This window comes from Microtus oregoni, unplaced genomic scaffold (assembly GCF_018167655.1).
Source record: "Microtus oregoni isolate MIOR12 unplaced genomic scaffold, Mior012 000007F_ref0000211, whole genome shotgun sequence".
NCBI lineage: Eukaryota > Metazoa > Chordata > Mammalia > Rodentia > Cricetidae > Microtus > Microtus oregoni.
This window is the reverse complement of record NW_024543066.1, coordinates 10,863,445-10,878,218: the sequence shown is the minus strand read 5'-3', so window position 1 is coordinate 10,878,218 and position 14,774 is coordinate 10,863,445. Positions and strand designations below refer to the sequence as shown.

The window sequence follows — 14,774 nt, the reverse complement described above, 5'->3', positions numbered from 1 at the left end:
CCCTGACTGTGTCTTTTTCAACAGTCCATGGAGGTTCCAGGAAAGGCACTGTTATTCCCATCTTAGAGATGGAAAACCGAGGCTCTGGAAGATTCAGTGACTTCCCCAAGGACACAGATGAGGTTGGTACAGGACTCAGGTCTCCTGTGTGGGGACACTACAGGATACCAGCCTTCATAAAGTGAGCGGCAGTAAAGTCAGTCTTGGTTCTCTGAACTCAGGAGCAGCTGGCAGCATGCAGAGCCCGTGTCAGGCTGGATGTGGTGCATGCAGGATGCCAGGTGTCCAGACACTTACCTGAGGGCCTGCTTCTCCTGTCTCCCCTTTCTCCCCAGGGCTCCCTGGGGGTCCGGTCTCTCCCTTCATTCCGGGAGGCCCATCCTTTCCTGGGGGCCCTTGAGGGCCAGCGGGCCCCATATCTCCTGGTTTTCCTCGAGGTCCCTAGAGAAATATTAACGGCACTTCTTAGGGATATTAATGGAGAAAGGAGGGAGGGAGAGATCAGAAAAGAAAAGGCTTGGTGGTCAAAGGCTGGGGTCTCTGGCACTGAGTGGGAGCTCATAGAGATTCCCAGGCTGGCTCTGCCAGATACAGCTGGAACCCCTCTTCCTGACCCTCCTAACTTTCCCTGGTTGGGCCTGCTCCTGAGCCCTCCCGCCCACACTCCCTGGGTGAGAACCACTTGCAGAATTCTTGCTGTAGACAGTGTTGTTTACCTTGTCCCCATCATGTCCCGGAGGGCCTGGCAGTCCAATCTCCCCCTGCAGCAGGGGCAACAGAAACGGTTTAGAGTAGAGACACTAATGCTCACCTCCTTGGTAACCTGCCCCTGCCCCCATAGCGCCTGGAAGGCACACCTTTGATTGCCTTGGTGTCACAGATCAGGATCCCAAAGTATGGTGGTGGGGGGAGCTGAGTATCCCATGACCCATGTCTTAGCCACAGTGTCACATGGCTGTCTCTGAGAGTCCTGAGCATCTCAGAGCTCCTGGTTACCTTATCCCAACCCTCCTGTCCTCACTGTCTACAGGGAGTTCCTATCCACTTCACAGCAATCTCAGACCCTTCCTCATTTAGGTGGGGATCTGGGAGCATGTGGTAACATGATGTGGGAAGGAGCAGAGGAGAGAGGCTGTTAATTCTACTGGATGCATCTGTAGTGACTTCCTGGAGAAGGGTACCTAGAGGAGGTCAGGCTCTCAGAGGCAGAGAGAAAACACAAGGTTTCTTCCAGAAAAGCCATTGAAAGGGTTGGCGGAGGATGAAAATAATGGCAAAGGCACTGAGTGGGGGAGGTTGAGAGCTGGAAAGTGATAACCTGGGTTTGGTGGCTGCAACCAGGGGTATGCTCCAGGTCCCACTGTATCTGAGGGGTTCTCTGAAGCACAAGACCAAAGACTAACTACAAGGGAAGAATGGCAGAGCTTGAAGCTGGGAGTGTGGGAAATGGAGTGGTAGGGTCTAAGGTACAGAGAGGAATGACAGGCAAGTGTGGTGGTCCTGGGAAGATGGGAGGATCACAGAACATGGGGAGGCCCCATGACTGATCAAGTGCTCAGAATGTGTTACCTTTTCAGCATTATATTATATTATACATATATATTTTTTTTTAATTTTTTTTCAAGACAGAGTTCCTCTGTAGCTTTTTGGTTCCTGTCCTGGAACTAGCTCTTGTAGACCAGGCTGGCCTCGAACTCACAGAGATCTGCCTGCCTCTGCCTCCTGAGTGCTGGGATTAAAGGCGTGCGCCACCACCGCCCAGCCCTTTCAGCATTTTAAACATCTCACTCTGCCCCCCACCTCCCCAGTCCCCACCCCTCAACAGGGCAAGTCTTACCCTTTGGCCTGGGCTCCCTGGAGGTCCAGGTGGGCCTGTTTGTCCAGGAAGACCAGGAGGACCCTAGAAAGGAAAGGAAGAACTTTATAGCAGAAGGGGTAGCTGTCACCAGAGGGCTCTATGTGGTTTACAGGGATCAGTCACTTTCAAATGTAACATTTCCTCAGGTGTGTATTTGTGTGTGTGTGTGTACTCATGCGTGCACAAACAAGCTACAGCACAAATGTGGAGGTCAGGGGACAACCTTGTGGGAGCTGGTTCTCTTTTTTTCCCTGGATGACATTCAGGTCACCAGGTATGTACAGTAAACAGCTTCATGTGCTGAGCTATCTCCCGGGCCCAACGCTTGGCTTTTTTTTTTTTTGAAGTTTTATAATTATATTTATGTACAGAAAACTCAGCAGTACATTTAACCCAGTTTAGTGGCGAGTTCTTTGGCCTTTGCCTTTTCCAGCTTGGCAATTCGAGCCACAGATTTAGGACCCAGGACGTTGCCTCCCCAGTGGCGGTGGATCTCATTATATCTGTCATTGTAATTGGTCCTAATAGCTTCCACCAGCTTGGCCAGAGCACCCTTGTCTTCCGAGTTAACCTTTGTGAAGGCAACAGTGGTGCACGTCTTCCTATGGACCAGCCGCCCCAGCCTGGCCTTTCCCTTGATGATGCAGTAGGGGACCCGCATCTTGCGACACAGAGCAGGCAGGAAGACCACCAGCTCAATGGGGTCTACGTCGTGGGCAATCACCACCAGCTGAGCCTTCTTGTTCTCTACCAAAGTGGTGACTGTATTGACGCCCGCTCGAAGGACAGGTGGTCTCTTAGTCGGGACATCCCCTTTGCCGGCAGCTTTCGTCTCAGCACGGGCCAGCAGCCTCTGCTTCTTTTCCTGATTGGTCTCTGGCCTGTACTTGTGGGCAAGTTTAAGCAACTGGGTAGCCGTTTGCCGGTCCAGGGCTTGGGTGAACTGGTTAATGGCTGGAGGAACTTTGAGCCGCTTATAGAGGATGGCCCTCTGCCGCTGCAGCCTAATGTAGCGGGGCCATTTGATGAAGCGCGTGAGATCTCTCTTGGGCTGGATGTCTTGCCCAATGCCGAAGTTCTTAGGCCTCTTCTCAAACAAAGGATTCACCACCTTCTTCGCCTCCTGCTTCTTCACGACGGCGGGGGCCGGGCCACCTTCTTCCCCTTGGCCTTCTTTCCCTTGGGCATCTTGCCGGGCTGGAGGAGAGAGCCCAACGCTTGGCTTTTTATGTGGGTTCTAGGGATCAAACTTGGGTCTTTGTGTTCAAAAGTCCAGCAAGCATATTACCAACTGAGCTATCCCCCCTACTTCTAATGGCCTTTTAAAATAATATATTTTAATGTTCCTATATGAAGTTCATTGGTTCTGGAATCTTGTGGTTTGTACCAGTGTCCAGGGATGAGGTGTCCCTGGAGATAGAGTTTGTCTGAGACCAGGTCTTGTTGGTGGCTCCAGCTGGGTCAGAATTTGCTACATAGACCAGGCTGGCCCTGAACTTGGGGGTGACGCTCTTGTCTCTGCCTCCTGAGTCCTAGGACTATAGGTGCGAGTCACCTTGTGTGTCATCCTACTGCATAGTTTCCAAATATTAGAGGAAAAGAGACTCCCACACTTCTGGAACCTTGGGGCCCCTTTCCTTCTCCACCGTGGAGGCTGGAGTTGGTGACAGTTGTCATAACTACAAATGTTTCCCTTGAGCCTGCCGCTGGGTTGGCACATGTGCAGAACCCAGCATGGAATTGCAGGGTTTTTCCAGGCACAGATACTGAAATTGCATAGACAGCTGCTACTCATTTTCCAGACAGAGAGAGGGAGGGAGGGAGGGAGGGAGGGAGGGAGGGAGGGAGAGAGAGAGAGAGAGAAAGAAACTGTGTCCTAGAGATATTGCAAATACCATCCAGAGTTCACATTGTGCCTGTGTGAACCACTGTGTAGATGAGGAGCTGTCACCACCAATAGCCCTGATAGAGGGACACACAGTTTCCTCCCCTGTCCAGGCTTGCTGCACCCTCTGCCTGGCATGACCCAGAAGCTCAGTCCATGCTTTCTGGAGGTCAGAACTCTTAGACTGTACTCTCCATGCCCAACCCAGTGCCTGAGGGAAAACCAGGTAGGAGTGCACGTGACTCACCATCAAGGCCAGTGTCCTGATCTCCTGAAAAAAAAACCAAACAAACCACAGTCCAGTTAGCTGGAGGACAACAGGCTCCAGCTGCCAGCCCTCCTCTGCAATCATGTCCCTCTGAAGGCACAGGGCGGAGGAAGACCTCACAGATGGGCTCTTGGGGTTGTGCCACCCCCACACATCCCAAAGGGTTGTCGTTTGGATGGGAAACATCCAGATAGGGGCTCTCAAAAGCTCAATGCTGTCCTGGGTGGACCAGACCTGCTTACTGTGGGCTGTGAGCTCTTAACTGAAGGCAAGAAGGACATAGCACCCCTTTTCTTCTTAATTCCTGCAGGGGCTTCCCCTGTTCTTTCTTTTTCTCCCAGAACCCAGAGCAGAGGCTGCCAAAGCACTTCCCTAAAGCTCAGCAGGCAGCTGACCTGTTGGTCCTGACAAAGACTCCTACACCTCCACACAGCTTCACACACTGGAGCTCTGGAACTGCCTGGTCCCAAGTAAAGACGGGGTGTGGGGGTTGCCAGTCTAGTGGGCTGAAATGTGCTAAAAACCCTTCAGCCCATGGGACAGCTCTTCCACTTACTGCCACCATGAGCCAGCCATAAGTGAATGTGCCAAGATGGGGCACCTATTTAAAAGACAGGGGCTCATGAACTTGAAACAGGATGAAACTGCCGGAAAACTGTGTTTCAGAGAGGGAGCAGCAGCTCCTACCAGGTGAAGGGGGTGCCCACAAGCCATGAGCCCCCAGAGCACTGAGGGGTGGCATTTTATGGGAAGAAGGGGACTCCCAATGGCTCTTTGCTTGCCCAGAGCCAAGTTTGACCAGCTGGACTAAGATCTCCACTAGGACTTGGAGATCGCCAGCCTCTACAGAGGAGCCCACTCACCTGAAGCGCCTCGTTGATGTTTCCATTGTAATCCACCATCTCTCCCTTCCCGGGTTCACCCTTGGCACCCTAGAAGGCAGAGGAGAGCTCAGTCAGAGCCTGGGACAGGAGGGGCCTGAGAGCCTGCAGCCTATGGTGGCAGTCCCTGTAGCTGCCTGGACATGGGGTGGCACAGAGCATCCGGGGCTGTTTGCCAAGGTGCTCAAGGCCTTGTGGAAGAAACGAGCAGTGTGTGCTTGAGCTTAAACTACACAGGCCCAGAGATGGATGAGTCTAGCTACCATGGTTAAACAGACTCCCCTCCTAGGGACAGCGCACGGTTCCCTTTCCACCTCTCCACAAGCTCAGGGCCAAGTCCCTTCGTGCTACAACTCCAGGTAGGGGAACATACCTTGGGGCCAGCTGGTCCCTGCACCCCAGCTGCTCCTGGCTGTCCCTGTGGCAGACAAATGAGTGAGATGGTTGATAGGCTGAACGTGCGAGCATTGATGTCCTCAAGTGAGCTACACTTCAGGGGTCATGGAGGGGCCAGGCAGACCATTCATCTTGGCTCAAGCCAACAGGACAAACCTCCCTGTATGCTTCAGTGCGGGCTCTGCTCCCTTCCAGAAACATCCCTAATATTGCCCACACTTTCTTCCTCTGAGTTTGAGTTACCTGGGGTCCTTTTGCACTTAATGATATCCCTTTTTTCCTGTCCTGTGTTATTAGAGATTCTCCTCTGTCCCTTTGGCCACCTCTCCCCAGTTCCCTAAACCAGTCACAACCTTGGCGGCTGGTTTCTAGCCCTTTGCTTCCTCTGACTTCCATTCTTCACTGGTTGCAGGGGCTCATTTTCTGGTGTCCAGTGATGGCCTTGATGAGCCCATGCGATCCTTTTAGGGACCACTCTCCCTGGGACAGAGGGAACCACAGGGCGAAACACGGAGTCCAGGGATACCACAGCTAGGGGGATACTGATGTCCTAGGGTGGGCCAGGGGCTGGGGGCTGTTCTTAATGGAAATAGGACCAAGTGACTTGGAATAGATGGAACAGGGGTGTCAAGTGAAGGGCAAATCACACATCCAGTTTTCCCGTGACCTTTGAAGGCAAAACATAAAGTCAAAGACAAAGAGAACTTGAATGTTTTGTCAACTCAGTTCAGATGACCCTGCCACTGGCCCTCTGAGGAACTGTCCTCTGTGTCCTCCCACTTCAGCATTTTGGTTATCATGGGCCTGTGAAAGAGGCAGGGAGAACTGGAGAGGAAGGAGTTCTCCATCCAGATCTGTGGCTTGGGAAGCTACTACAAGCCAGGGTTCAGACTCGTTCCCCAGCCAAAGTGTCCCATTCTCCAGGTAGGCTTTTGCACACCCACTGTCTCAGCGGATGCTTCTCTGAGGTTCCAGGCACAAGATGGAATCAGGAACCATTGCTGGCTAGCCCAGGGTCAGCACTGGGGTCAAGTCGGACTAGGGATGGTTGGTTTCCTGAGTTGTGTGTGAACACCCCTAGCCATCCTCAACATATTGTTCCTGACTGTGGGGGACTCTACCTTGTCTCCTTGCTGTCCTGGGGGTCCAGCCTGGCCATCCACACCAGCTTCTCCCTGGGAAGCAGAGGGCAGCCAGGTCAGATACTGGAGAGCCAGAGGTCTGCTGGAAAGACACATTGTACCAGGCAGGTCCTGCCTGCCTGGGCAACAGAAGGGGACACGGAGGCCTTGGGAATCAGGGTAGAGATCCCTGTGAGTTCAGGATGGGCTGTGTCAGGAGAGACATGAAGGCAGAGGCCACTCTAGTACTTCTTTTAGTGGCCCTGGAAAGTGGACCAGAGTTTGGGGACACAGCTTTCTAACTCTCCTCCCTTATATCAGAAGACACAGACATGGTGTCCAGGCATCCCCAAGTCCCCATTGAGACCCAAACTGTGACAACCTCATGACCTATGACCCCAGGTCAGAGAGCATGGGGTGGTGGTGCCACCTCTGGCAAAGTCACAGCTCCTGCTGAGTTAGGCTGGAACTGTTTCTCTGGGATGCTGGGAAGATAGCAACTACACGTGCTCAACACCTTGCCCTCCTGGTTCTATCTACCTGCTCCTCTTTGGGGCTCCATATCTCTATTGACACAGATGCCAGCAAAGACTCACCTTTGGCCCAGGGGGCCCAGGGAGCCCTGGGGGGCCAGGCTCCCCCCTGCCTCCTCCAATGGCATTGCCTGCATCACCTTTTTCTCCCTGTGGAGAGAGAGGGAGAGGGAGAGAGAGGAGGGGAGAGGGAGAGAGAGAGAGAGGGGGAGAGGGAGAGGGAGAGGGAGAGAGAGATTGATTGATTGAGGGAAACTGAGAACAGCTTCTTCAGGATGTCTGGGGAGGCAGTGCCCTACCATCTTAGAGCACTGTTCCCCTAGCCCTTCTTGTTTTGTTTTCAAGACAGGTTTCTCTGTGTATCTCTGGCTGTTCTGGAACTTGCTCTGTAGACCAGGCTGGCCTCGCACTCACAGAGATAACCCGCCTCTGCCTCCCTTGTGGCTTCCCTGGCTCTTGTCTATCAGCTCCTTGGCCTCTGCTTCCTGTTGGACCTTCATCCTGACTTATTCTTTCCTAATGCTCTTCGGACGGGCAGTGGCTGACACCCCTGCTCTGTTCCCATGTGAGCCTGGCTCTTAGGACTCAGGATGGAGCAGAAACCCTGGGCACAGTACACAGTTGAGTCCCCCTCTCCTGGGAGTCCCTGGAAGGGAGAGGAGAGCAGTTTGGAAGGTCAGAGCTTGGGAATTCCCCCTTGTATCCACTTTGCTGTTGCCTTTATGTCTGCCTCCTTGTCCCCTCCCCTCTCCCCCCACACTGGCCCTTGTCTTTTTTGTCTGCCTTCTCTTGCCTCTAGACAGAACCCATAGGCCAGAATGTCCTTTTTGAGAAGTTTGTGTCATGGACTAAATTGTGTTCCAGGAAAGTTTGGTGTTGAAGTCCTAACCTCTAGTACTTCAGAAAATGACCTGTTTTGGAAATTGGGTAACTGAGGATCAGTTAAGATCAAATATGAAGGTAATCATGCTGTAGGAGATAGGACTCCATTTTCCCATGACATCATAGGATGGGGAAGTCTACAGATAGACACACAGCTGATTCACGAAAATGGAAGTAGACAAGGTGAGGCTTCTGCAAGCTGAGGGGTCATGAAAACTGTCCTAACTCACTGGAGAGCAAAAGGCTTCAGAACGAACTCCCCCCGCCCTTGGGCTCCTGCCTCCAGGGCTGAGAGGCCGGAAGTTCTGCTGTTGATTCATTTGGTCTGTGGATCGTTGATTCCTGAGTCCCTGCTTCAGCTCTGTTCAGTGTTAAAGAACTCAGCTATCTGTCTCCATGGCACAAATTGCCGAGTCCTGTAGGGCTACTGGAATCCAAGCCTCATTTCAGAGGTGGAGCCAGTCTGCTCCTGAGACAGGTGACTTAGGACGGCCCCTTACTGAGCTAAGGGCAGAGCCAGTCTCCTCCAGGTCTCCTGTGGCCCGCCTCTTAGGGTACCGTCTTCACTTTGCCTCCACAGTGTCTGTATGATCCAGCACGGTGCTGTAACAAAACACTGTGCCTGGGTGGCTGAAATAGCCGAGGGCTAATCTCTTATCAAGCCCTACTGCCATCTGGGTGCCTGCTCAAGGGAGAAGGGACAGGGCTCTCCTGGCTCGGAGATGGCTGTCTTCTGTCTGTTCTCACTTGGCAAAGAGGAAGACTATCTTCTTCTGATAAGTCCATCAGGGCCATCAGGTTAGGGTCCCACCCTTGTGACCTCATTTAACCTTTATTATCCCCTAAAAGCCCTATCTTCTAGTACAGACACCTTGGGCTCTGGGCTTTAGCATATAAATTTTGGGGGGCATAATTCACTCCAGAGCAGTTCCCAATGGAAAGGTCACCCCACCCCCAACAATCAGCAGGGAGTTGATTCAGGTTGGCATTAGAATTCTTGTCTCAACAGTGCAGGGTGTGATAATGCCATTCCTGTATACAAAAACATGATCTGGGGGACTCTGGGGCAAAGTGGGGAAAAGGAAGGCCTGACTAGCTCCCCACTGCCCAGCCTTGTCTGGGCTGCCCCTGGGGCGGGTTTTTGCCTGGCACTCCCAATAGCTAGAGCAAAAGACACATGTCCTATCTACAGAAAAGCCTGGCAACAAGATGACGAGGTATGGTCTTTGTCCCCTGGCCTTTCGCTGGTAGCCAAGGACTTCTGGAAGGGTTTGTGTCCCCAGGTTGGCTGGTCCATGCCACACCCCTTTCTTCCACATCACGTCTACCCAGCACAGTAGCTACAGGGTGGAGCCCCTGGGGCCGGTGTCCCCTGAGGCATTCTGTCCTACCCTCTTGGCCGTCTTTCCCAGCACACCTGGGGCCCTAGCTTCCTTGCATCTTTCTGTGATAAGAGAAAGCTATCGATAAAAGGTCATGGTGATGAGGGGAGGATGGGGTGGAATCAGAGACCAGGGTTTCCAGACAACTATCCCCAGGTTCCCCGTAAACAAGAGGTGTTCAGATAAATATATGGGGACTGCATACTGTATTGGCTTTTCAGGATTTCCCAGAGCACATTAAGCAGCCCTCCCCCCTCCCGCCCAGGCCTCCTGCTTGCCAGATAAGCACACATCCACTATTCCTAGCCCTCTTTTATCCTTCCCTTGACCAAAAGTCTTACCAAGTTGAGTGTGCTTAATTTGAGTTTGGGACCTTCCTGCCTCAGCCTCCCATGGAGGCAAGATTCGAGGCCTGTACGCCTGGCCTGACTCCACAGAAGACTTTTTTTAAAAAAATATTTATTTATTTATTATGTATACAATATTCTGTCTGTGTGTATGCCTGCAGGCCAGAAGAGGGCACCAGATGGTTGTGAGCCACCATGTGGTTTCTGGGAATTGAACTCAGGACCTTTGGAAGAGCAGGCAATGCTCTTAACCTCTGAGCCATCTCTCCAGCCACACAGAAGACTTTTTAACACAATGATTTTCAAGTTGGTTTGCCATTTCTGTCATGCTACATCTGCTGTTGTTCTAGATGAGGCACCAGGTGAAGTGCAGGGGACAGTATATCACGGCCTCCCCACCCTTCCCCTTCCCCCATGCATGCAGGACTAGGAAAGAGGAGATTCCTTGCAGTCTGCTCACATACACCCTGGCTGGGCCTCAGGGGGCCAGAAGCAGATTGGTGGTCCCTGCCAGCCTCACTCTACAGTCAATCTCCTTTTTCTATGCCCTGCAGGATTCCCTTTTCATCAGTACCTTGGCTCCTGGAGTCCCAGGCTCGCCCTGTATGGAAACAAAGAAGACCCAGTGAAGAGAGTGAGTCGAGGGGGGGGGGGGGACAAGGGCTCTCTGCTTGGAGGGAGGGGCACTTCCTCTGCTCAGGGCAAACTCCAGGATAAAAGCCTTCTGGGAGGCTGCTTCCGGGGTCTCATTTTCTCCTAGATCAGTGGTTCTCAACCTTCCTAATGCTTCATCCCTTTAATGCAGGTCTTCACGTTGTGATGACCCCCAACCATAAAGTTATTTTTGTTGCTACTTCACAACTGTAATTTTGCTACTGTTATGAATCATAATGTTTATCTCTGTTTCCGGATGGTCTTAGGCGACCCCTGTGAAAGGGTCAAATGGCCCACAAAGGGGTTATGGTCCACAGGTTGAGAATTGCCCAAGAACACACAGTCAGTAAGACAAAACAACAGTCAACTAAAGAATCTTCACCAACCCCACATCAAACATTGGACTGATCTCTGAAATATATAAAGAACTCAAAAAACTAGACAACAAAATACCAAATAATTCAACTGAAAAATGGGGTACAGATCTAAACAGAGAATTCTCAACAGAAGAATATCAAATGGCCAAAAGACACTTAAGAAAACATTCAACATCCTTAGCTATCAGGGGAATGCAAATCAAAATGACTCTGAGATACCATCTTACACTAGTCAGAATGGCTAAGATCAAATACACAGACACAGAATGAGAGAATACTCCTCCATTGCTGGTGGGTGTGCAACCCTGTACAGTCACTTTGAAAATCAGTATGGCGGTTTCTCAGAAAATTGGAATCAATCTACCTCAAGACTCAGCAATACCACTCTTGGACATATACCCAAAGGATGTACACTCATACCACAAGGATATTTGATCAGCAAATGTTCACAGCAGCATTGTTTGTAATAGTAGAACCTGGAAATAACCTAGATGCCCCTCAACCGAAGAATGGGTAAAGAAAATGTGGTACATTTACACAATGGAGTACTACACAGTGGTAAAAAATGACATCTTGAAATTTGCAGGTAAACAGAAGGAACTAGAAAAAAAATCATCCTGAATGAGGTAACCCAGATCAAGAAAGACAAACACGGTATGTATTCAGTCATAAGTGGATATTAGATATAAAACAAAGGATAACCAGCCTATAGTCCATGACCCCAGAGAAGCTAGGTAACAAGGAGAATTCTAAGAGAGACATACATGGATCCCCTTGGTAAGGGGAAATAGACAAGAATTCCTGAGAAAATTGTGGGTGTCTTTGGAGGGGGGAAGGGAGGGCAGAAGGGGAGGGGAAGAGGAGAAGGGAAGAGGGAAGAGAAGTTGAGGGAATGGGATGGCCAAGATGGGGGAAGGACAGAGAGGGAGAGAAAGGAAAGAGATATCATGATTGAGGGAGCCATTATGGGGCTAGCAAGAAACCCGGTACTAGGGAAATTCCCAGGAATCAACAAGGATGACCCCAGCTAAAACCCTAAGCAACAGTGGAGAGGGTACCTGAACTGGCCTTCCCCTATAACCAGATTGATAACTACCTTAAATTGTTGTCATAGAAACTTCATCCATCAACTGATGGAAGCAGATGCAGAGATCCACAGTTAGCACTGGGCTGAGCTCCCAGAGTCCAGTCAAAGAGAGGGCAGAGTGATCAAGACCATGATGGGGACACCCACAGAAACAAGTGACCCGAGGAAATGGTAGCTCACTGACTGACTGAGTGAGGGAACTTGCACAGGATCAAACTAGGCACTTTGAATGTGGGTGACAGTTATGTGGCTGGGGCAGTCTGTAGAGCCACTGGCAGTGGGTCCAGGATTTATCCCTAGTGCTTGAACTGGCTTTTTGAAGCATCTTCGGAGAGACTCCTTGCCTTGATCCTGCCTCAAAGTGAGTGCTAGACTTTGTTGACTCCCCATGGGAAGCCTTATCCTCTCTGAGGAATAGATGGGGGTGGGTGGAAAGTGGGGGAGTGGGACTGGGGGAGGGAGAGGGAACTGGGGTTGGTACGTAAAATGAGAAAAGATTGTTTTAAAAACAAACAAAAAAAGAAAAAAAAAGAGAACTGCCACCCTAGAAGGATGGGCAGGTTAGGAGCATCCCAGGAGGAAGGGTGGTAATGGTGACCCCTGATGAGCAGAGCTGCTGCAAAGATCAAGATTGGGTACCATTGGGCACCCCCATGGTACCCACTGGCTTAGTAAAGGGTTCAGGGAAAAGATATTGGCTCTTCTCTTGTAGGCTTTGGAAGCCGGTGGAAGCTGGTTCTGAGTTTGGGAAAGACCTGGCTTCTCTCAGTGGCAGGCAAAGGAGGCCCTGAATGGAGGCTGGAGACCTGGCTGAAACCTCTGTTCTCCCCTGGGTCCCACTGCCATGCCTCTGAGCCCCTGTGCCCCAGCTCTGTGGTCTCATGATACTCTGCCCCTAATACATAGAGCAACAGTGTCTACCAACCTTCATCCCGGCCACGGCAATCCCAGGAGCCCCCTGGTAGAGAAAAAAAAAAAAATAGGCATGAGGTTCTCTGAGTTCAGAGGCAGCTAGCCAAGCAGCTCCGCCTGGCCTTCCAGCCTGCGTGTTTCTGCTGACTGACAACCAGCAATGCCCGAATGTGGGAGAATGTGACATACTGAGCTTGGCACCCCAAGAGCACACTTGAGGACGGGAATATGGGCTGTCCATCTGCCGAACTACCGGGACTTCACTGGAATGTACAGTGGGGACAGAGAAGCTTGGGCTAGGTCCCTGTGGCCAAAGGGTGGAGACTATCAGGCCACTCCATAGGAAGGCACTGGTTTCGCCAAAGTAGAGTACACCCTTCTGTATAAGTGGGGCTACTGCCACTCACAGCTCTCAAGACCTCGGCCCTCAAGAACCGGGAGCAACCCCACTCCTTCGTGTGTTGTGTATGTGTGTATGCACGTGTGTTTGTAGGGATATACCCCCATGTAAACACATGTGGAGGCCAGCGGTTAATGCCAGGTTCTTCCTCTACTGCTCTCTACCTTAGTCTTTGAGGCAGGCTCTCTCACTGAACCTGGCGCTCACTGGTTGTCTAGACTGGTTGGTCAGCAAGCTCACAGGACCCCCGTTCCCTCTTCCCAGTGCGTTATAGGCATGCACCACTCCGTTTATGTGCAGTTGTACAGGCTGGTCCTGAACTCCTGATCCTCCTATCTCCACCTCCGAAGTGCTGGATCACGTGTGTGTACCACCACACCTGGTTTGTGAAATTCATTTTCATATTTCCCCAAGGCCACATACTTTGAGGTGACAATGTTGTTTAAAGTTCCATTTAGAAAAGCCCAAGAGGGATTGGAGAGATGGCTCAGAGGTTTAGTGCACTGGCTGCTCTTCCAGAGGTCCTAAGTTCAATTCCCAGCAAACACACGGTGACTCACAACCATCTGTAATGAGATCTGGTACCCTCTTCTAGTGTGCAGATAGAACACTGCATACATCATCATCATGCTCAAGAGGAGGATGTTGGGATTCTTGTTTTCTTTGGATCTCAGGACCATACTAGAACTGATAGCTGATGATAGCTGAGGAGGGTTTTTATGATCCAGAAAGCCCAGGAGGCAACCAGAGCCACATCATGTTAGCCTCACTCATGTTAGGAAAGACAGATATACAAAGGGGCGTGGTTGAGGGAGGGCTGACCCCATTTTCCCAACAGGTTGTGAGAAGGAAGGGATCCAAGAAGTTTTGGAGAGGAATATGCACAGGGAGGGATGGGTACCTTGACTCCATGCTTGCCGGGCATTCCTGGCATGCCCCGTTCTCCCTGGAAAGAGAAACCACGAGAAAAGGATCAGACTCAGCATTATGGCCCACAAGCTTGAGTATCCAACCCCCATGGGTCAGGGGACCCTGCCATGACAGCAACCACATGGGCCACTTCCCCCAGTTTCGCGACATCATCTTGCAGGAAGACTCGAGTCACAGGTGTAGAGGAGAGAGATGAAGAGGAGGATGGGGGTAACAAGTACACACACACACACACACACACACACACACACACACTGAACCTAGCCAGGGAGATGCCCTTGAACTAGATCTGCAGCTGAGGATGCTTCTGCCTCAACGATGCTGGGCCTGGAGTCAGCCTGTGGCAAGAGCAGCCATGTGGCTACTTACCTTTCACAGACCTTTCCATCCCCAGCAGGTTTGCTAACATGGTGCCCACTGCTGGGCCAGACATGTGCTTCTCTCTACTTTTACCCAGGGCCTCCTCTTCCCAAGCTCTTGGGGCTTGTGAGTTATCGTTCACTTTTCCAAGCCCTTGTCTGATACTGCCTGGCCACACACAAGCTGCAGCTTTTCTGAGGTTCGTGGGCAGAGCTGTGCCATCTCAGCTCTGTCCCTCTTTACTTTCAAGGTCTTCCTCTCTCCCGCAACCATCAGATCTACAGGAGCTGGGGGCACCAGGAAGGCACTCACACTATCATGAAATGGGTCAGGAGATGACAGCCACTGACAAAGTGGGGGCAAGAAAAGGGGAGTCAAGACTTCAATCCAACTGCCTAAGGGACAGCTCTTTTCTCACGCTCTGAACCCCACACGGCACCCAGTATGAAGATGCAGCAGGCTCTGCCAGCCTGCTGTTGCCTGCCTCAGTGGTGCTGACAG

General features: G+C 51.4%; 1 protein-coding gene across 7 annotated transcripts in view; it reads right to left on the bottom strand.

Annotated features, from left to right (window-relative positions):
* Positions 1 to 14,774, bottom strand: part of Col13a1 (collagen type XIII alpha 1 chain) — a 137,117-nt gene that overhangs the window by 24,367 nt on the left and 97,976 nt on the right. For all 7 annotated transcript variants that reach the window (XM_041655791.1, XM_041655795.1, XM_041655797.1 and 4 more), the window contains 11 exons: positions 13,885 to 13,929; positions 12,597 to 12,629; positions 10,128 to 10,154; positions 7,006 to 7,092; positions 6,410 to 6,463; positions 5,266 to 5,310; positions 4,875 to 4,943; positions 3,991 to 4,014; positions 1,838 to 1,900; positions 717 to 761; positions 298 to 441 (listed from right to left, as the gene is read on the bottom strand). In XM_041655791.1, coding sequence (XP_041511725.1) covers positions 298 to 441; positions 717 to 761; positions 1,838 to 1,900; positions 3,991 to 4,014; positions 4,875 to 4,943; positions 5,266 to 5,310; positions 6,410 to 6,463; positions 7,006 to 7,092; positions 10,128 to 10,154; positions 12,597 to 12,629; positions 13,885 to 13,929 — 636 coding nt within the window. The remainder of the gene's footprint in view (positions 1 to 297; positions 442 to 716; positions 762 to 1,837; positions 1,901 to 3,990; positions 4,015 to 4,874; positions 4,944 to 5,265; positions 5,311 to 6,409; positions 6,464 to 7,005; positions 7,093 to 10,127; positions 10,155 to 12,596; positions 12,630 to 13,884; positions 13,930 to 14,774) is intronic.